The sequence below is a fragment of the Petromyzon marinus genome, chromosome 59 (assembly GCF_048934315.1).
Source record: "Petromyzon marinus isolate PM22_M1 ecotype Great Lakes invasive population chromosome 59, UKy_Petmar_22M1.pri1.0, whole genome shotgun sequence".
NCBI classification, from domain to species: domain Eukaryota; kingdom Metazoa; phylum Chordata; class Hyperoartia; order Petromyzontiformes; family Petromyzontidae; genus Petromyzon; species Petromyzon marinus.
Window position 1 is genome coordinate 1,121,190 of NC_133725.1, and position 21,348 is coordinate 1,142,537.

At 53.2% G+C, this 21,348-nt stretch overlaps 1 protein-coding gene across 3 annotated transcripts; it reads left to right on the forward strand.

The window, feature by feature from the left end:
• Positions 1–986: 986 nt before the first annotated feature.
• Positions 987–20,187, forward strand: LOC116955421 (kinesin-like protein KIF20A). 3 transcript variants are annotated; one of them, XM_032976495.2, is made up of 16 exons: positions 987–1,086; positions 1,981–2,052; positions 3,683–3,769; positions 4,381–4,519; positions 4,780–4,961; positions 6,747–6,813; positions 8,108–8,476; positions 8,792–8,903; positions 9,045–9,116; positions 9,472–9,618; positions 16,090–16,282; positions 16,887–17,069; positions 17,490–17,629; positions 18,231–18,370; positions 18,906–18,961; positions 19,632–20,187. In XM_032976495.2, the coding sequence occupies exons 1-16, from the start codon at positions 1,045–1,047 to the stop codon at positions 19,965–19,967; spliced, it is 2,337 nt and encodes a 778-aa protein (XP_032832386.2). In that variant the 5' UTR covers positions 987–1,044; the 3' UTR covers positions 19,968–20,187. The 3 variants fall into 3 exon arrangements, with proteins under 3 accessions (XP_032832386.2, XP_075909096.1, XP_032832388.2); XM_076052981.1 differs by having other exon boundaries at positions 1,011–1,098; XM_032976497.2 differs by having other exon boundaries at positions 1,029–1,074.
• Positions 20,188–21,348: the final 1,161 nt, after the last annotated feature.

Genomic DNA, 21,348 nt, shown 5'->3' on the forward strand with positions numbered 1-21,348 from the left:
GACAAACCTTACTGATTGGCTGTGTTGGGTGATGGCGGGTTTTACGGCACATTTATAATAATAGGGTTTCCCCCTTTTTTCTGGCAACAAAACTGAAACCTTTTTACGAGGATTAATGTCTGCATTAACCACAATACCTGCAGTCAAAATGCAAACAGAAAACATACTATGATAATATCTGATGCATTGTCCTTGAAACTGATTGGTCCACACCAAGGGACGGCTTTCTTTTGAGCCTCGACCCAATTGGTGCTCGACCAGATGACGCCAAAAGGCGTCACACAGCTCAAAGACAATGCATTTTGACTGCAGGTATCGTGGTTAATGCAGACATGAATCCTTGTAAAAGGTTTCAGTTTTGTTGCCAGAAAAAAGGGGAAAACCACTATTATTATATTTTGGTACTGGCAAAGGAGATCTAATGATGAGACACATTTATACTTACGCGAATTAAACCAAAAGTAATATAGTTTTAAATATATAATATATACCTAGGCAGGGTCAGCTTCTATAAAATAGATACACAGCTCAATGGGGCCTTACACCTGGCCAGATAAGTAAAATAAAAGTTATATTTTTAAAAACTTAAAAAAAAACCACGCTTTTATGAAATGTACCGTACGAGTAATGTCAGAACTCCACGACTCCAGGAAGTGGCCCCGAAGCTTGCCACAACGTAAGGGACCGTGGACAATTAGAGCCAAGCCGAAACATAACTTATAAAAAGGAATGTTTTAAAAAAGTATATTGTTTATTTTTTATTACAGAATATAATATTGTCATCAGTATCACATAAATATACCAAGATTGCAGTCGGTACCACATTGGGAAGTGGGTTAACATTGAGTTACAAGATTTGAGGATACAACAACAGATAGAGTGAGTTAAATAAAAGCGTGTAAAAAATAATTTTCAGACAGCACTGCAGTTCACAATTAACGCCCACAATCGATGCGCTGATTAATGAATGACCTGCGCGGTCACGTGACAACGACGCGCTATAAATAGCCTGGGGGCGCGCGCGCGCCGCTCATTGACATTGGGATGGAGGCGGAGGGCTCCAGGCGCGAGGAGGTGCGCGAGCAGGTGCGCGAGCAGGTGAGTGAGCTCACCTACTCACCCACTCACCCACTCACTCACCCACTCACTCACCCACTCACTCACTCACTCACCCACTCACTCACCCACTCACTCACCCACTCACTCACCCACTCGCTTACCTACTCGCCTGCTCACCCACTCACCCGCTCACCCATCCACTCACTTACTCACCCACTCGCCCACTCGCTCACCTACTCACCCATCCACTCACCTACTCACTCACCTACTCGCTTACCTACTCGCCCATCCACTCACCCATCCACTCACCCATCCACTCACTTACTCACCCACTCGCCCACTCGCTCACCTACTCACCCACTCGCCCACTCGCTCACCTACTCACCCATCCACTCACCTACTCACTCACCTACTTACTCACCCACCCATTCACTCACCCATTCACTCACCCACTCACTCACCCATTCACTCACCCATTCACTCACCCACTCACTCACCCACTCACCCATTCACCCACCCACTCACCCTTTCACCCACCCACTCACCCATTCACCCACCCACTCACCCATTCACTCACCCACTCGCCCATTCACTCACCCACTCACCCATTCACTCACCCACTCACCCATTCACTCACCCACTCACCCATTCACCCACTCACCCATTCACTCACCCAATCACCCACCCATTCACCCACTCATCCATTCACTCACTCACCCATTCACTCATCCACCCACTCCTACTCACTCACCCACCCACTCACTCACCCCCCCCCCCCCCCCCACACACTCACCCACCAACCCACTCACTCACCCACCAACCCACTCACTCACCCACCCAGCCACTCACCCATTCACTCACCCACCCACCCACTCACCCACTCACTCACCCACTCACCCACCAACTCTCCCTGCCTCCCAGTCGCGAACCTTGCAGGGCTTTCTCCGAGTCCGCCCGTTCAGCAGAGAGGAGCTGCAGAGAGGAGAAGACCAGGCAAGATACATCACCAACATCATCATCATCATCATAGTCACCCCCTAAACCCATATCACCATCATCACCCATATCACAATACCCCACATCGCCCCCATCACCCGCATCAACCACATGGTCATCATCACCATCACCCGCATCAACCACATGGTCATCATCACCATCACCCACATCGCCATCACACATATCGCCATCATCACCATCATCACCATCATCACCAACATCGCCCCCATCACCCCCGTGGCCACGTCACCATCATAGCCTTCATCGCCCTCTTCACCATCATCAGCTTTACAAGACCATCACCATGGCTATTGTTATCGCCAGCCTCCCCGTGATGTTCGTGGTGATAGTGGTGGTGATGGTGGTGGTGAGGACGTGGAGCTGAGTGGACTTGCCGATGAGCGGTACCAGCGATGTCAAGATCGGCCTCTGTGGAGGAGGAGGCTCGTGAAGGACGCTACTGAGGGGGGTGGGGGGGGGTGCCAGGCTAGGTATACAGTGAGGCTACTGGGCAGTTGGAGGGCAGTCGCCTCCTCCGGCAACAACGGAGGGCAGAGGAGCGACGCTCACAACAACGAGCGGAGCGCCGGGCGGATAAAACACAGCGAGTTGACAGTTGGGAGCACAGCACCTAGCCTGGCACCTGCTGGATGTGTCACGAGACCTCCTGCACCTAGCCTGGCACAGTAGGGGGTACAGCTGGTGGTGCATCTACCGCTCATCTCAGTCAGCCATCCCACGGCACCTGCTGGGTCTGTCACGTGACCTCCTGCACCTAGCCTGGCACAGTAGGGGGTACAGCTGGTGGTGCATCTACCGGTCCATCTCAGTCAGCCAACCCACGACACCTGCTGGGTCTGTCACGTGACTTCCTGCCAGCAGCGAGCCCTCGACCGTGGTGGCCTCAAGGTGCACCTAGCCTGGCACAGGCGCCGTGGTGATGTCACCGCCGCCACTTGGGGACGAATGTCGGCTGTTGTTGTTGGTAGTGATGTTGTCATCATTGATGGTTTTGATGATGTAGACGGTGGTGATGATGTTGTTGAAGGTGTTGATGGGGGTGATGGTGGTGTTACCATGATTCATGTTGGTGGTGGTGTTGATGGTGGTGTTGATGGTGGGAATGCTGGTGGTGGTGGTGCTGCTGGTGGTGGTGGGGTGGTGCTGGTGGTGGTGGTGCTGCTGGTGGTACTGATGGTGGTGGTGATGGTGGTACTGATGGTGGTGGTGCTGGTGGTGGTGCTGCTGGTGGTGGTGCTGGTGGTACTGATGGTGGTGGTGCTGCTGCTGGTGGTGCTGGTGGTGGTGGGGGTACTGATGGTGGTGCTGGTGCTGGTGGGGGTTGTGGTGGTACTGATGGTGGTGGGGGTACTGATGGTGGTGCTGGTGGTGGTACTGATGGTGGTGGTGGCTGTGCTGGTGGTACTGATGGTGGTGCTGCTGGTGGTGGAGCTGGTGGTGATACTGATGGTGCTGCTGGTGGTGGTGGTGGAGCAGGGCTGTCTGGAGCTGGCTGGTGGTACTGATGATGATGATGTTGGTGGTGGTGGTGGAGCAGGGCTGTCTGGAGCTGGTGGTGGTGGTGGTACTGATGATGATGATGATGCTGGTGGTGGTGGTGGAGCAGGGCTGTCTGGAGCTGGCTGGACCCTCTGTGCTCCTTTCTCTCCCCAAAGCTGGCGTCACCTCCCTGCAGAAGTTCACATTCACACAGGTGGGTGTGGGTGGGTGTGGGTGGGTGTGGGTGGGTGTGGGTGGGTGTGGGTGGGTGTGGGTGGGTGAGTGTAGGTGGGTGTGTAGGTGGGTGTGTGGGTGGGTGTGTGGGTGGGTGTGTGGGTGGGTGTGTGGGTGAGTATGTAGGTGAGTATGTAGGTGAGTATGTAGGTGAGTGTGTAGGTGAGTGTGTGGGTGAGTGTGTGGGTGAGTATGTAGGTGAGTGTGTAGGTGAGTATGAGAGCATGGGGATGACTCGGAGAGAGGACGACTCAGAGGCACCAGGAGGAGGAACCACACAGACGATGGAGTGGGAAGGCAGCAGCAGCAGCCACGCGGTGGTGAGAAGCCAGCACCATCAACAAATGCCCCAAGCTCTGCAGTCCTCTACGTATGAAGGCGTCATCACCTAACTAATGAGCGTTGCCACGTGGGAGAAAACCGGTGCGTGCAATGTGGGGAAACGCTCGATCGCGCGCAGATGGAACAGATGGCGTGTAGTCCACACCCTGCTGTACCGCCGTCTGCTGGCCTAGCCAGGGGCTCCGTCTCCTCCACACCCACGGGAGGGGATGTGTGCGGCGATCTCCCCACCCCGCTCCCCACCCCCAGGTGTTGGGGCCGGCCTGCTCCCAGCTGGACGCGTTTGAGGCGACGGTGCGTGCGCCCGTCTGTGCGTGCGTGCGGGGCGACAGCGCCCTGGTGTTCACCTACGGCGTCACCAGCTCGGGAAAGACGCACACGCTCATGGGTACCGCGGTGCGCGCGTTCGCGTCGCTCGTCACACCGCGTGCGTGTGTGCGTCGTTCGTCACACCGCACCGCGTGTGTCACTCGTCACACCACACCACATGCGTGTGTTACTCGTCACACCGCGCCGCCTGCGTGTGTGTGTTGATCGTCACACCACACCACATGCGTGTGTTACTCGTAACACCACACCACGTGCGTGCGTCACTCGTCACACCGCGCTCTCTCCCGCCCGCCCGCCCGCGCGTGCGTCTCTCTCCAGGCTCCACGCGCGAGCCGGGCCTCCTTCCCCGCGCCCTGGGCCTCCTCTTCGGCCTGCTCGGCGACCGCCAGTACCGGCGCTGGGACCTGCGGCCGCTCCGGCACGGCGAGGTGCAGCGACTGGAGCCCGACGAGGTGGAGGCCGAGCGCCGGATCCGAGCGCAGCTGCTCGCCACCGAGGAGGTGACGACCGCGACGGGCGGCGACAGACGACGAGGTTGCGTTCGTGGCTGCTTGTGAACGGGTTTGACTGCGCCGCTGCCGCTACTCCCTCTGTCCGTGAGGAGGTGACCAAGACGATGACGTTTGACGATCGGAGAGGGGGGCGGGTGGGGGCAACTGATCTCGTCACGCTTCCCGTTACCGTCCACGCTTCCCGTTACCATTCACGCTTCACGTTACCGTCCACGCTTCCCGTTACTGTTCACGCTTCCCGTTACCGTTGATGCTTCCCACTACCGTTGATGCTTCCCGTTACTGTTGATGCTTGACGTTACCGTCCACGCTTCCCGTTACCGTCCACGCTTCCCGTTACCGTTCACGCTTCCCGTTACCGTTCACGCTTCCCGTTACCGTTCACGCTTCCCTTTACCGTTGATGCTTCCCGTTACCGTTGATGCTTCCCGTTACTGTTGATGCTTGACGTTACCGTCCACGCTTCCCGTTACCGTCCACGCTTCCCGTTACCGTCCACGCTTCCCGTTACCGTTCACGCTTCCCGTTACCGTCCACGCTTCCCGTTACCGTTGATGCTTCCCGTTACCGTTCACGCTTCCCGTTACCGTTCATGCTTCCCGTTACCGTTCACGCTTCCCGTTACCGTTCACGCTTCCCGTTACCGTTCACGCTTCCCGTTACTGTTGATGCTTCCCGTTACCATTGATGCTTCCCGTTACTGTTGATGCTTCCCGTTACCGTTCACGCTTCCCGTTACCGTCCACGCTTCCTGTTACCGTTGATGCTTCACGTTACCGTTGATGCTTCCCGTTACTGTTGATGCTTCCCGTTACTGTTGATGCTTCACGTTACCGTTGATGCTTCCCGTTACCGTTCACGCTTCCCGTTACCGTCCACGCTTCCTGTTACCGTTGATGCTTCACGTTACCGTTGATGCTTCCCGTTACTGTTGATGCTTCACGTTACCGTTGATGCTTCACGTTACCGTTCACGCTTCCCGTTACCGTTCACGCTTCCTGTTACCATTCACGCTTCCTATTACTGTTGATGCTTCCCATTACCGTTGATGCTTCATGTTACCATTCACGCTTCCCGTTACCGTTCACGCTTCCTGCTATTGTGTCCGTGAACTCCGCTTTCTCATTCTCCGACCGCGGTCCCTCCGGTGCTCGCCGAGCCGCGGGGGCTTCCGGTTGCCGAGCGAATACGTTGTAAGGTCGTGCTCGTTGCTCGCAATAAATTGCTTGCCACGGACGAACTACTACGCAATAGCTTGGCTGAGCTCGTCAAGGAGCATGAATCGTCATCACACCAACTCCGGTCATCCTCGCAGCGGCGGTGGCTTTTGGCCCTGCTGTCGTCGAACAAAGACGGTGGTCACCGATGCACCGCGCGGCGCTTTCAGACGCGTTTCTGCTGCCGTCTGGAACGCTCTTCCCTTCCGATATCGGGAAGCCGCTGGAGCTGTGCTCTTCGCGGTTCAGTTCCCGGCAGGGTGCCCTGAGGTTCTTCTCGTGTCTAGTGTTGTTGTCCTTTCCCCGCACCTTCGATTTTGCTGCACGGTTGGCTACGTTCGGTGCCAAATAAGTTCAACATACACACAGAGGCAGCTGTATGTGAATGGTCGCTGTTGCCGCCACTTGCTGCTGTTGCCGCCGCCGCTGCCGCCGCTGCCGCCGCTGCCATTACCTCCGCTGCTGTTGCCGCCGCTGCTGTTGCCGCCACCGCTATTCACGCCACCGTTTTGCCGCCGTTGCCGCCCGTGAGAGATCCCTGTGGCCTCGTTTTCAGGACGGAGCTCCGGTGCGAGGCGTGAGGAGGTCCCGGAGCGCCCCCTGTCTCGCGCTGCTCCACGACGGTGCGCCTCTTCGATTCATTGTCAGCATTATTATTATTGTTGTTGTTGTTCCTTCGTGAATTTTGGGGGCCGTGCGGGGAAAAGAGCTCTCGCCCGGGAGCGCCCGGACGAGTGGCCCTTTGCTGCCTCCCTGAGCCTAGCCAACCCGGGCGGCATAAGAATGGACGCAAGATTCCCCCTCGGCCCACGCGGGTTTTTTCGTCCGTCGTGCGATTTCGCAAGCGCCGTCTACGCGGCTATTGCGCAAAGCCACCTTCTGGGCCACATTCGCACGGACCAATTTGGCGCAAGTTTGGCTTGCGTACGGCGCGGACGAGGTTCAACATGCATACGTACAACATTCGCCGCGTTATGTGGTTTTAATTCTCCCTCCGTGCGGATTGCGCGGTCGGACATGGGACAACATGGCGTGTTCCGCACTGTGTGTACCGCACGGTGCGTACCGCACGGTGCGTACCGCACGGTGTGTACCGCACTGTGTGTACCGCACGGTGTGTACCGCACTGTGTGTACCGCACTGTGTGTACAGCACGGTGTGTACCGCACTGTGTGTACCGCACTGTGTGTACAGCACAGTGTGTACCGCACTGTGTGTACAGCACGGTGTGTACAGCACGGTGTGTACAGCACTGTGTGTACCGCACGGTGTGTACAGCACGGTGTGTACAGCACGGTGTGTACCGCACTGTGTGTACCGCACGGTGTGTACAGCACGGTGTGTACAGCACGGTGTGTACCGCACTGTGTGTACCGCACTGTGTGTACAGCACGGTGTGTACAGCACGGTGTGTACAGCACTGTGTGTACAGCACGGTGTGTACAGTTGATGCACACTGTACTGTGTACCACACTGCACTGTGTACCATAAAGTGTGTACTGTGCCGTACTGCATGTACCCCACTGTATGCACTACTGGTCAAGCGGCTGTCTCCTCGTGCATCTGTGACTACTGCTACCGCGTAGACCGGTGGTTCTTCACTCATTTTCACAGGGGTGGGGGGAATGGGGGTGAGGGCGCACATCATTGGGGTGAGGGCCGCCACACCATTTGAAAGCATTGGGGGGTTTAACAGCAGCACGATGATGATGGGGTCTTATCACTCTGTGTATTGTCTGGGGGAGGGGCGCACGTCAGGGGCCGTGCTAAAGATCACCGCCAGTGGGCCCGCATTGGCCTTGCGATGAAGGACGCTGCCGCAGGGCGAGGAGGAGGGGGAGGAACTCTCAAATTGGCCTCGCCCTCCTCTCGCCGCCCGATGTAATGGTTCTCTCTCCTCTCTGTGCTCCCTTGCAGGCGACTTCACCGCGTCGCCCATCCTCCCCATACTGGAGTCGACGAGCCTCTCTCAGCACCTGGGAGAGGAGATGGGGCGACAGCCGGACAGAGAGATGGGGCCACAGCCGGACAGAGAGATGGATGGACAGCCGGACAGAGAGATGGGGCCACAGCCGGCCAGAGAGATGGGGCCACAGCCGGCCAGAGAGATGGATGGACAGCCGGAAGGGAACCAGCTGTTCTCGGTGTGGGTGTCGTTTGTGGAGATTTACAACGAGTCTATGCGGGATCTGCTGGTGCAGGAAGACGCCGGCACCGCCAGCCAGCCCAACCGCGCCACCACCCTCCGCCTCGGAGAGGACTCCAACGGCCACCCCTACCTAAAAGGTTCTCCGGGGTGGTGGGGTCGCGGTGGGGTCGCGGTGGGGGGTCAAGGGTTATATCTACGTGGGCCTTTTTGCCAGGCTCATACCGGCGAAAAGGCTCCATAGATGTAACTGCTTGGCGGTGTCGTGGCCGTGCTGTGTCGTGGCGGTGCTGTGTCGTGGCGGTGCCGTGGCGGTGCCGTGGCGGTGCGGTGTTGTGGCGGTGCGGTGCCGTGCGTCTGTGTGCGTGCAGACGTTGCGCTGGGTGGGAGAGCGAGCATTGCGAGTGGGTGGCGGTGCCTTGACGGTGCCGTGGCTGTACCGTGTGCGTGTGTAGACGTGCGCTGGGTGGGAGTGAGCACTGCTGGCCAGGCCCTCTGCTTGCTGGCGCGAGGGCGCAGGCAGCAGAGCGTGGCTCAGACGCGGCTCAACCAAACCTCGAGCCGCAGGTGAGGCTCCCCCCCCCCTCACTCGTATCGTCGCGGCCTGGGTGGTGAGGGTGAGAGTTGACCGAGCGAGTTTGCCAGCGAGCGCTCTCATCGACTTGAACCTCTGCTACCTCCCCCTCTCCCCCCCCCCCGGCTTCTCAGCCACAGCATCTTCACCGTGCGGCTGCTACGCGTCCAGGACGAGGGAGGGAGCAGCCTGGTGTCGAGCAGCGAGTACGCACACACACACACGCGCACTGGGCAGATGCACACGGGGCTTGTGCATACACAACAACAACAACAACAATAGCCGCCATTTGCCACTAAGTGGCGGTGACATCACCACGGCGCTTGTACCAGGCTTATGCGCACGTTAAGGCCACGTGCAGTGTCAAATCCGGGACAGGCCCAGCCGGTGCCGTGGGTTGACTGACTGAGATGACTGGCAGATGCACCACCACCTGTGCCCCCCCTACTGTGCCAACGCGCCGTACTTTAGTCACCCGGCCCTCCGCTCATTGTTGCGTGTCCATGTGTACTAGCTGTGTCCCCGCGGCTTGTGCGGCCCCTCCTCCGCCCCCGTGGCCAGGCTCACCCTGTGCGACCTCGCCGGCTCGGAGCGCTCCAACAAGACGCAGGCCACGGGCCAGAGGCTCAAGGAGGCCAACAACATCAACGGCTCCCTGCTCACGTTGGGCCGCTGCCTGCAGGCCCTGAGGGCCAACCAGGAGGCCAGGTAGGCGAGGCGCTGGGCCCGCGGCTGCCTTCTTCGCGACCCCTGCGGTGACGACAGCGGCGGCGGCGGCGTCGTCGTGAATGAAAAATACGTTACATTTTAATGTACAGGGTACTTCAAAAAAATGTTGACACTTACGTGGGACTATCGTTTTTAATGGAAAAAGAACGGATAATAAACACACCGTAACATGGTAACAAAAGTATGGTTCATAGCTTCAAAAATTCAAGGAGTCTCCACTTTTGATTTAAAGCTTTCGTGACTGCAGTAATTCATATTCTTAGTTTTCTCGGTAAAGTCACGTTGAAGAGAAACAACAAAATAACAAAATATATATAAAACAATAAAAAATTCTCACGACGTTTCGACCATAACTCAAACGGTCATCATCAGGTGTGTCGGTTTGCATAAATTTATTTTGAAAACGGCATATTTATTTATATATATAAAAAATAACGTTTGCGTCACGCGCAACGATTGGCAGTTTGCCCAGGACTAGTCCATCTATTTTTTGAAAAGAGGAGGGGGGAGACGAAATTTGTTTTTATGTATGCTGTCTGAAAGCCACTGTAAGCGTGAACAATCAATCAAGAACTGAAATGATTTATCAAATCTTTCCAATGATTGCTAAGATAGAATCCATCTTCTCGGTTGAAATTGTCTCTGTGCTTGTATATGTGGATAGCCTCATGAACGAATCTCTCATGGAAGCCAGATGGCTTACAAAGAACCTCCGTCTTGGAAAAGTCAATGGCATGTGAGCCTACTGAATTAGAACAATGATCTGCTACGGCCGAGGTGTTGGTCCTACCGTGTTTAAGGTCTGCTTTATGTTCACGAATGCGGTCCGAGATATGGCGTTTGGTTTCTCCAATGTAACTACTACCACAGAGGCAACTTAGTTTGTAGACACCAGGGTATTGTATGTCCGGAATCACATCTTTTACAGACGGAACCGGATCACGGATTTTATGTAATGTGTTGAAACGGACCTGGATCTTGTGTTTATTCAAGATTTTGGAGATCTTTTTTGTGATCCCAGCAATGTAGGGTAAAGTGATGGTTTTGAAAGGCTCCTCAAGAGGGTTCTTCTTCATGGTTTGAGTGATAGCTTTGCGGATTGTATAGTCGGAGTAACCATTAGCCCTAAGAGCTTGGTGTACGTGCTTGAGTTCACTGCTTATGTGTTCCTGGTCGGATATGCATTGGGCTCTATGATACAGAGTCTTGATGAGAGAATTCTTCTGTGATGGATGGTGGTGGGAATCCGGTTTCAGATAAGCATCCGTATGGGTAGCTTTCCTGTAGACAGAGTGGCTCATTGAACCATCAGGTTTCTTTTTAATTAGGACATCCAAAAAAGGTATCTTGCCATCTATTTCGACTTCCATGGTAAATCTGATGGCTGGGTGTATGGAATTGATGTGGTCGAAGAATTGGTCTAGAGCAGGCCGGCCATGTGGCCAGATGACAAAAGTGTCATCCACGTACCTCTTCCATAAGGTTGGGCGCAGAGTGGCAGTCTGGATGGCGTCAGTCTCAAATTTCTCCATGAAAATGTTAGCTATAACTGGAGAAAGGGGGGAGCCCATTGGGGTGCCCTCAGTTTGTTTGTAGAAAGTTCCATTCCAAGTGAAGTATGTATTGGTTAAACAGTGTCTCACCAGGGGGGGTACCTCAGTGTTTAGTCCTTGATGAACCAAGTCTTCAATGATTGCAATGGTGTCAGGTACAGGAACCTTGGTGAATAAGGAAACTACATCAAAACTGACAAGCAGGTCGTCTGGGGACAGGGAAATACCCTTGATTGTTGATACCAGGTGAGTAGAATTTTGTACCGCAGAGGTGGTTTTTCCAGTGAAAGGACGCAGGATTTCAGACAAAAAACGAGCTAGTTTGTAGGTGGGGGAGCTGATAGTAGAGACTATGGGACGAAGAGGTGTATCAACTTTATGTATTTTTGGTAAGCCGTATAATCTTGGTGGCCTGGCAGCAGAAGGTTTCAACGAAAACTGTTTAGATTGATCAATTAATGCGGTTGAATCAGAAATTATTTTGTTGGTTTGTGTGACGAGGCTGTTGGTGGGATCTCTTTTTATTTTTGTATAACTACCATCGTCGAGTAATTCTTTAATTTTGTTGTTGTATTCTATTTTATCCATGATGACAGTAGCATTGCCTTTGTCAGCTGAGAGAACTACAATATCATTCCTCTTTTTTAATTTATATAATTCAAAACGCTCATCTTTGCTGAGGTTGCTAGCTGGCATCTTAGCGTTTTTGAGGGTTGCAGCGATTTCAGATCTTGCTACGTCTGCAGCGATGTGACCCAGGCCCCTGAGAGCAACGTCTACTTGGGCAATTATATCATTAACTGGTATGTGTTTAGGTGTGACTGCAAAGTTTAGACCTTTAGCTAAAACGGATTTCAGACCATCGGAAATAGAACTGTTACTGCGATTAATTACGACTTTATTAACGTCTAACTTTTTGGTGTGTGGGTCCGGTCTTTTGTTGAAGAGGAGGTTAAATTTGGAAATCAGGTTTTCCTTACATTTGGTCGACATAGTAGCAGCTGAAGAGGCAGTCATATTGTCTACATGTTCCCAATCCGATGTGGACATTATTGCCGTCAATGATAAGTGTGATTTGTAGAGTGTCTTGTCTAACTGATCTAGTTCTGTGCGTATAAGTCTGATTTTTTCTGAGATAAGAGCTAAGCTAGTTTTGAAAAGAATTCGTTTCGCATTAGAAGAAGTTACAGTAGCAGAGGTGAGTGTAAATGCGATTGGTATTACCCCAGAGTCGCGGCATCTCTTCAGGAAGGTGAGAGACTCGATCAGCTGAGCTTTCTTATCCCGGAGTTTGTTGAAGGATCTTAAAGTTATGTGAAAACCCTCCCCGTAGAGGCGATTAAATTTTGATTTAAAGCTTTCGTGACTGCAGTAATTCATATTCTTAGTTTTTTCGGTAAAGTCACGTTGAAGAGAAACAACAAAATAACAAAATATATATAAAACAATAAAAAATTCTCACGACGTTTCGACCATAACTCAAACGGTCATCATCAGGTGTGTCGGTTTGCATAAATGTATTTTGAAAACGGCATATTTATTTATTTATATATATATATATATATAAAAAAATAACGTTTGCGTCACGCGCAACGATTGGCAGTTTGCCCAGGACTAGTCCATCTATTTTTTGAAAAGAGGGGGGAGACGAAATTTGTTTTTATGTATGCTGTCTGAAAGCCACTGTAAGCGTGAACAATCAATCAAGAACTGAAATGTTGCGCGTGACGCAAACGTTATTTTTTTTATATATATATAAATAAATATGCCGTTTTCAAAATACATTTATGCAAACCGACACACCTGATGATGACCGTTTGAGTTATGGTCGAAACGTCGTGAGAATTTTTTTATTGTTTTATATATATTTTGTTATTTTGTTGTTTCTCTTCAACGTGACTTTACCGAAAAAACTAAGAATATGAATTACTGCAGTCACGAAAGCTTTAAATCAAAATTTAATCGCCTCTACGGGGAGGGTTTTCACATAACTTTAAGATCCTTCAACAAACTCCGGGATAAGAAAGCTCAGCTGATCGAGTCTCTCACCTTCCTGAAGAGATGCCGCGACTCTGGGGTAATACCAATCGCATTTACACTCACCTCTGCTACTGTAACTTCTTCTAATGCGAAACGAATTCTTTTCAAAACTAGCTTAGCTCTTATCTCAGAAAAAATCAGACTTATACGCACAGAACTAGATCAGTTAGACAAGACACTCTACAAATCACACTTATCATTGACGGCAATAATGTCCACATCGGATTGGGAACATGTAGACAATATGACTGCCTCTTCAGCTGCTACTATGTCGACCAAATGTAAGGAAAACCTGATTTCCAAATTTAACCTCCTCTTCAACAAAAGACCGGACCCACACACCAAAAAGTTAGACGTTAATAAAGTCGTAATTAATCGCAGTAACAGTTCTATTTCCGATGGTCTGAAATCCGTTTTAGCTAAAGGTCTAAACTTTGCAGTCACACCTAAACACATACCAGTTAATGATATAATTGCCCAAGTAGACGTTGCTCTCAGGGGCCTGGGTCACATCGCTGCAGACGTAGCAAGATCTGAAATCGCTGCAACCCTCAAAAACGCTAAGATGCCAGCTAGCAACCTCAGCAAAGATGAGCGTTTTGAATTATATAAATTAAAAAAGAGGAATGATATTGTAGTTCTCTCAGCTGACAAAGGCAATGCTACTGTCATCATGGATAAAATAGAATACAACAACAAAATTAAAGAATTACTCGACGATGGTAGTTATACAAAAATAAAAAGAGATCCCACCAACAGCCTCGTCACACAAACCAACAAAATAATTTCTGATTCAACCGCATTAATTGATCAATCTAAACAGTTTTCGTTGAAACCTTCTGCTGCCAGGCCACCAAGATTATACGGCTTACCAAAAATACATAAAGTTGATACACCTCTTCGTCCCATAGTCTCTACTATCAGCTCCCCCACCTACAAACTAGCTCATTTTTTGTCTGAAATCCTGCGTCCTTTCACTGGAAAAACCACCTCTGCGGTACAAAATTCTACTCACCTGGTATCAACAATCAAGGGTATTTCCCTGTCCCCAGACGACCTGCTTGTCAGTTTTGATGTAGTTTCCTTATTCACCAAGGTTCCTGTACCTGACACCATTGCAATCATTGAAGACTTGGTTCATCAAGGACTAAACACTGAGGTACCCCCCCTGGTGAGACACTGTTTAACCAATACATACTTCACTTGGAATGGAACTTTCTACAAACAAACTGAGGGCACCCCAATGGGCTCCCCCCTTTCTCCAGTTATAGCTAACATTTTCATGGAGAAATTTGAGACTGACGCCATCCAGACTGCCACTCTGCGCCCAACCTTATGGAAGAGGTACGTGGATGACACTTTTGTCATCTGGCCACATGGCCGGCCTGCTCTAGACCAATTCTTCGACCACATCAATTCCATACACCCAGCCATCAGATTTACCATGGAAGTCGAAATAGATGGCAAGATACCTTTTTTGGATGTCCTAATTAAAAAGAGACCTGATGGTTCAATGAGCCACTCTGTCTACAGGAAAGCTACCCATACGGATGCTTATCTGAAACCGGATTCCCACCACCATCCATCACAGAAGAATTCTCTCATCAAGACTCTGTATCATAGAGCCCAATGCATATCCGACCAGGAACACATAAGCAGTGAACTCAAGCACGTACACCAAGCTCTTAGGGCTAATGGTTACTCCGACTATACAATCCGCAAAGCTATCACTCAAACCATGAAGAAGAACCCTCTTGAGGAGCCTTTCAAAACCATCACTTTACCCTACATTGCTGGGATCACAAAAAAGATCTCCAAAATCTTGAATAAACACAAGATCCAGGTCCGTTTCAACACATTACATAAAATCCGTGATCTGGTTCCGTCTGTAAAAGATGTGATTCCGGACATACAATACCCTGGTGTCTACAAACTAAGTTGCCTCTGTGGTAGTAGTTACATTGGAGAAACCAAACGCCATATCTCGGACCGCATTCGTGAACATAAAGCAGACCTTAAACACGGTAGGACCAACACCTCGGCCGTAGCAGATCATTGTTCTAATTCAGTAGGCTCACATGCCATTGACTTTTCCAAGACGGAGGTTCTTTGTAAGCCATCTGGCTTCCATGAGAGATTCGTTCATGAGGCTATCCACATATACAAGCACAGAGACAATTTCAACCTAGAAGATGGATTCTATCTTAGCAATCATTGGAAATATTTGATAAATCATTTCAGTTCTTGATTGATTGTTCACGCTTACAGTGGCTTTCAGACAGCATACATAAAAACAAATTTCGTCTCCCCCCTCCTCTTTTCAAAAAATAGATGGACTAGTCCTGGGCAAACTGCCAATCGTTGCGCGTGACGCAAACGTTATTTTTTTATATATATATAAATAAATATGCCGTTTTCAAAATAAATTTATGCAAACCGACACACCTGATGATGACCGTTTGAGTTATGGTCGAAACGTCGTGAGACTTTTTTATTGTTTTATATATATTTTGTTATTTTGTTGTTTCTCTTCAACGTGACTTTACCGAAAAAACTAAGAATATGAGTCTCCACTTGTTCGCCGTCATTGTCAGCACGTGGCCTGGAATCTTCTCCAGGTGGTCTCCAGAGGCCGGAGAAGGCAGCAGCACATTTCTCGTGGTATTGTTGCAAATTCTCAGAAGTGTAAAATTTTTTTTTAAAGCACCCTGTTTTTAATTTACTTGGTGGGGATTGCGAGGGACAAGGTGGGGGGGGGGGGGGGGTAGTTGACCGTTAGGCCCCCTCTATCGCTTCGACGCCGGCCAGGAAGCGCCGATCTCACCCAGCGCCGCGCCGGGCCCTCTGCGTGTGGCAGGGCGGGCGACGGCGGTGGCGGCGGCGGCGGCCCCAGGGCGCCGGTCCCCTTCCGGGAGAGCCGCCTGACGCGCCTCTTCCAGGCGGCGCTGCTGGGCGGCGCTCGCGTCCTCATGGTGGCGTGCGCCAACCCCTGCGCCTCCACCCTGCACGAGACGGCGCACACCCTCGCCTTCGCCGCTCTCGCCCAGCAGGTGACCTATGCGCTGCTCCCACCCGACCTGACCCGACCCCCCCCCACCACCACCTCGAATCATCGAGCGGATCGACGATTGAGTCCGCCTCTGAGCTGCAACCGGTTGCCCCCAAACTGCTCCCTGCAACCGGTTGCACCAAGCCTGGGGCCTAACCCCAGCGGACTCTGTGTGTGAAATCACGAGCGCTGACCCAAACAACGGCCCGTGACCCCCACCCCCCCCCCCATTGATACGCCACGGTGGTGAGATGTTAACTCCCTCGCCTGGTATGCAGGAGGTCGTGGCTTCCATCCGGACTCTGACGCCTGCCGTATACTTGGAGTTTCCGTGTCTCTCTCCCCGTGGTCGTGTGGATTTTTATTCGGGCTCCTCTGGTTTTCCCATCCACATTTAGAATCAACATCGCACGTTTAGAGCATTTGGCTGCTGTGCCACTTCGTTGAGCTATCATTTGTCATAGCCAGGTCAGAGGTACATAGCTCAGTGGGCCTTACCTGGGAAAATAAAAAGAGTTTAACTTCATAAAGAGTTGAGTTTAGGTACCCGTGTCTGTGACCCCCTCCATTGATACCCGTGACTCCGTGACCCGCGTCCACTCCAGGTGGTGAGCGTTGCGAGCCAGGAACCCATCAGCATGAGGGTCAGGGGGTCGGTGCGGGGAGGCTCAGCGGGAGGAGGAGGAGGAGCAGCAGAACGAGGAGGTCTCCCTAGCAACAGCGGTGACGACAATGAGGAGGAGGATGAGGAGGTTGACTTGTCGTCGGACGATGAGATCGATGTTGAGGTCTGTATGTGGTCTGTGCGATACTAATTCTGCCCGCGAGTTGCGTGTATGTGTGGATAAACTTCTTTCGCACCGTACATAGCCAACCGCGGTAATCGGAGGTGCGAGGGGAAGGACAACAAACTAAACATAAAAAGCAGCTCCAAAGAAATTAGCTTTCAATCTAAATTAAAAAGTGCATCACTCCAGTGGCTTCCTAATATCGGAAGGAAGAGCGTTCCAGATGGCCGCGGAAGCACAGCTGCTGCTGAGGCACAGCTGCTGTTGCGAGGATGACCGGAGTTCACGTGACGGTTTATGCCCCTTGACAAGATCAGCAACGTATTGTGGTTTATTTGTGGCGAGCGCTTTGTGTGTAATGAGTGTGACCTCGATGCCCTGATGATGCTCGGCTCTAACCCTCGGCTCTGACCCCCGCAGGCCCTGGTGGGGCTGGTGTCGCGCCTCCGCGGGCGCGTGGTGGCGGAGAGGGCGGCCCGCGATCGCGCCGAGCGGCAGGCGCGAGAGGAGGTTGCGCGAGACGCCATGACGCACCTGCGCCAGGTGGAGGCGCTGTGGAGGTGGGCGACTCCCGCCAGTTGGCCGATTGACACCTTCGTGCGTAGAGGACCGCAGAGCTTGGGCGAATGTTGGTAGCGCCGGCTCGTCGCCCACCACCGTGTGGCTGCTGCTGCCTTTTTGCTCTTTGGCTGTGGTTCCTCCTTCTGGCACCTCTGAGTCTCGCCCCCTTCTCTCTCTCTCTCTCTACGAGAGCGAGGAGCGGACACCCCGGTGCCGGTGGAGTGCCGCTCGCAGCCCTCTGAAATCTCCAACTCAATCTCGAGGAGGGCGAAGGCAGAGGAGGCCCTTTTGTCAGCCCTGTGTTGGTCCTGCCCAGGCCCGGCCCAGACCCTGCCCAAGTTCAGGCCCTGCCCAACTTTAGGCCCTGCCCAGGGGCAGGCCCAGCCCTGCCGAGGTCATGCCCAGGCCCTGCCGAGACCCTGCCCAGGGGCAGGCCCGGCCCTTCCCAGGCCCTTCCCAGGCCCTTCCCAGGCCCTTCCCAGGCCCTTCCCAGGCCCTGCCCAGGCCGTGCCTAGGCCATACCTACGCCCGGCCTTAATCCTCACCGGCGGTGGCCGTGCGTGTGTCCCACCCCCCCCAACCCCCTACACCACGCCGCAGCCAACGGCTGGAGGCCGAGCGGCAGGCGTCTGAGGAGCGCTGGGAGGAGCGTCTGCGGCTCTACACGGACGCCATGCGGCGGTTTGCGTGCCGGAGTGCGGCGACGGCGCTGGCGCTGCCCGACCCCGGCTACTGCGACGGTGATTTTTACTTTTTTCTTTTTTAAACACTCAGCGCTGTGGATGCAGCAGCGAGGAGGGTTGGTGGATCACCGCGCACAGAAGGAGTTGTGAAACTCCCCCTCTATCCCGTGGTTGGGTGTCAAGGAGGAGCCATACCCCTGGCTCTGCCAGGAGAGGAGCGGTACTCGGAAAAAATGTGGACTCCGCCTGTTCCGTCTGTACGAGGATAGAACGTTGCCCCCTTGCACACAAGCATTACTTTTCTCCGGGCACTCCGGTTTCCTCCCACATGTAAATGCTTAATAACGGACTCGGCCAGACATATTAATATACGTATCAAATATATGTTTCTTAACAAATATATATAGGACAGCAGAGCTTGGAAAATTAGTATTGGCTCCAGCTCACCGCCTGGCTACTGCCTTTCCCCTCGTCCGTGGTTTCTCCTCCTGGCATCTCTCCTCAAGGGCAGGGTCGAGCGAATATCTTGCGGCGCGTTGAAAGTGTTCTTGTCTTCATTATCGTCGTTATGATATTGCGCTGCTGTGGACAGGGAGAGAGGAGCAGTACAGCGGCGTGGAGCCAGAGAGCCTGGAGGAGGCCCGGAAGGTGAGGAGATCCTTGCTGCACACACACGCACACAGAGACTTGCCGCACTCGGGGCTGCATAAGAGAGGACCTGCCTCCGTGAGACCGGATCCTTGGGATCTCTGGATATCTGGAGATTTCTGGATTTTAAGATTTCAGGATATCTAGGAGCTTGGGATCTCAAGATCTCAGGATCTCAGGATGTTTAGGATCTTGATATCTCTAGTCTCACCAAGATCTTGGGATCTTGGGCCGCAAGCAGTGGGCTGCGATTGGTGGGTTGCGAGAAGTGGGTTGTGATTGGTCGGCTCCGAGCAGTGGGTTGTGATTGGTGGGTTGCGAGCAGTGGGCTGTGATTGGTCGGCTCCGAGCAGTGAGCTGTGATTGGTGGGTTGCGAGCAGTGGGCTGTGATTGGTCGGCTCCGAGCAGTGGGCTGTGATTGGTGGGCTGCGAGCAGTGGTCCGTGACTGGTCGGCATCGAGCAGTGGGCTGCGATTGGTGGGTTGCGAGCAGTGGGTTGTGATTGGTCGGCTGCGAGCAGTGGGCTGTGATTGGTGGGCTGCGAGCAGTGGGCTGTGATTGGTGGGCCCGCGACTGGTGGGCCCGCGACTGGTGGGCCCGCGACTGGTGGGCCCGCGACTGGTGGGCCCGTGAACCTCGCCAGTCGCTGACGCATGCAACGGCCTGCAGGTGATCGGGCAACTGCGGCGTGAGAACGCGCGGCTGGCGGGCCTGCTGCAGGGAGGGACTGGGCACCCGCTGGGCCCCGTTGCGGTCCCTCCGTCGTCGTCCCTGCCACCGCCGCGCTGGGCCGGTGGGGGAGCCGCCCCCCTGCTGGGCCCCCTGCTGGGCCCCATCCACGAGCTTCTGTGCCCCTCGCAGGAGGGGGAGGAGCGGCAGGAGGGGGGCCCTCGCACTGCCGAGTCGGGAGGGCCCCCGTGGGCCGTCGCCCATGGGGGCCCTGGGGGCGGTGACGCTCCACCTGAGGCCGTCGCCTCACAAACAAGCGAGCCGGACTCCTGCTGACGAGACGCCGCCGAATGTGGAATTCGGTTCCCCAACCCCCTTCCCGGACGTTCGCGAGGGGTCTGGGCCGTGACGGCACTTTTTTTTTTATAGGTTATAGGGGTGGTGGGGTCGGTTAAGGTTCGATGGAGTTTGATATTTTAAACGATTCCTTTTAGCGAGATGTTACCGCCAAGTATTCTCGTGGTTGAATTAAAGTTTGATTCGCGTGTTTTTTTAACCGTCTCCTTCGAAGACGTGTATTTGTGTGTGTGTACGTGCGCACGTTCTGGCTGGTTGTCAAAAGTAACTCGTCTTAAATCTGCGTCGTTTTTATTCAAATGTTTACACTGTGCTACGGATTTGCCATGAAGTCTTCCTCTGGTGGACGAGACACAGCGTCGCAGTAGATGATCGTCATCACTTTGTTCGACGGGAGATGAGGCCCAATTCCATTTTATATGAGCAAATCACTTAATTCGATAATCGCTCTTCTGGTACGAGCCCTGATTGGTCAAGCGAAATTGGCCACTGGCTGACCACTGTTCTGGGACGATCCCTGATTGGTCAGTTGGAATTAGCCAATGGCTGATCGCCGTTCTTGGGACGATCCCTGATTGGTCAGGCAGAATTGGCAATTGGCTGGTCACTTTCCTGGGTCCTGGGACGATCCCCGATTGGTCCATCGGAACGGCCACTGTTAATCAATGAGCGTTGGATTGGCTGGTGGGAATCCGAACGGTGTTCAGGCGAGAGTCTGTTGCTGACGGTTGAGGGAAGGTTCAAGAAGGAGGGGTCGTGAGGTGGAAACGAGGGACAGGATATTAACCAATTGCCCAAGCTCTGCCATCCTTGTATATGAAGATTGACGGTCAATTAATCACTTTATATGTGCGGGAAAAAAACCCCACGGGTGTGTGCGAGGGGGAAACGCTCTATCCCGTATAGACGGAACAGGTGGAGTCCACGCTTTTCTGTGCTTGCCTTCCCCTGGCAGAGCCAGGTCTCCGGCTCCTAGACACCCGCCCACGGGTGGAAGGGAGGGAGATTCGTACAACAACAACAACAACAACCTCATCTGTGTGTGCGGTGATCCAGCAAACCCTCGCTGCTGCTGCTGCCCCCACAGCGCTGGATCGCAGACAGCCACGTGCATAGTCACCGCCACCGCCACCACCGCCACCACCTCCTCCACCACCGCCACCACCTTTCCACCACCATCGCCACCGCCACCACCTCCACCTCCACCGCCCGATATTAAGATCGCAGCCGGGTGAGGTGGCGAGCTCCCAGAAATGCTTGCGGAGAGGATAAATCAAACAATCTGCCCAGGGCTGCATTTCAACTCGGCTAAACTATTTTATTTTACCACGTAGGGCGCGCTGAGCTAACGTAGCTCTTC

What these genes read in the sequence shown, in the direction of transcription:
- LOC116955421 (XM_076052981.1), top strand. Translation starts at nt 1,045, where the DNA reads ATGGAGGCGGAGGGCTCCAGGCGCGAGGAGGTGCGCGAGCAGGTGCGC. An exon ending in CGACCCCGGCTACTGCGACG is followed by an intron (nt 18,371 to 18,905) that starts GTGATTTTTACT and finishes TGCTGTGGACAG; the next exon opens with GGAGAGAGGAGCAGTACAGC. An exon ending in GCCTGGAGGAGGCCCGGAAG is followed by an intron (nt 18,962 to 19,631) that starts GTGAGGAGATCC and finishes AACGGCCTGCAG; the next exon opens with GTGATCGGGCAACTGCGGCG.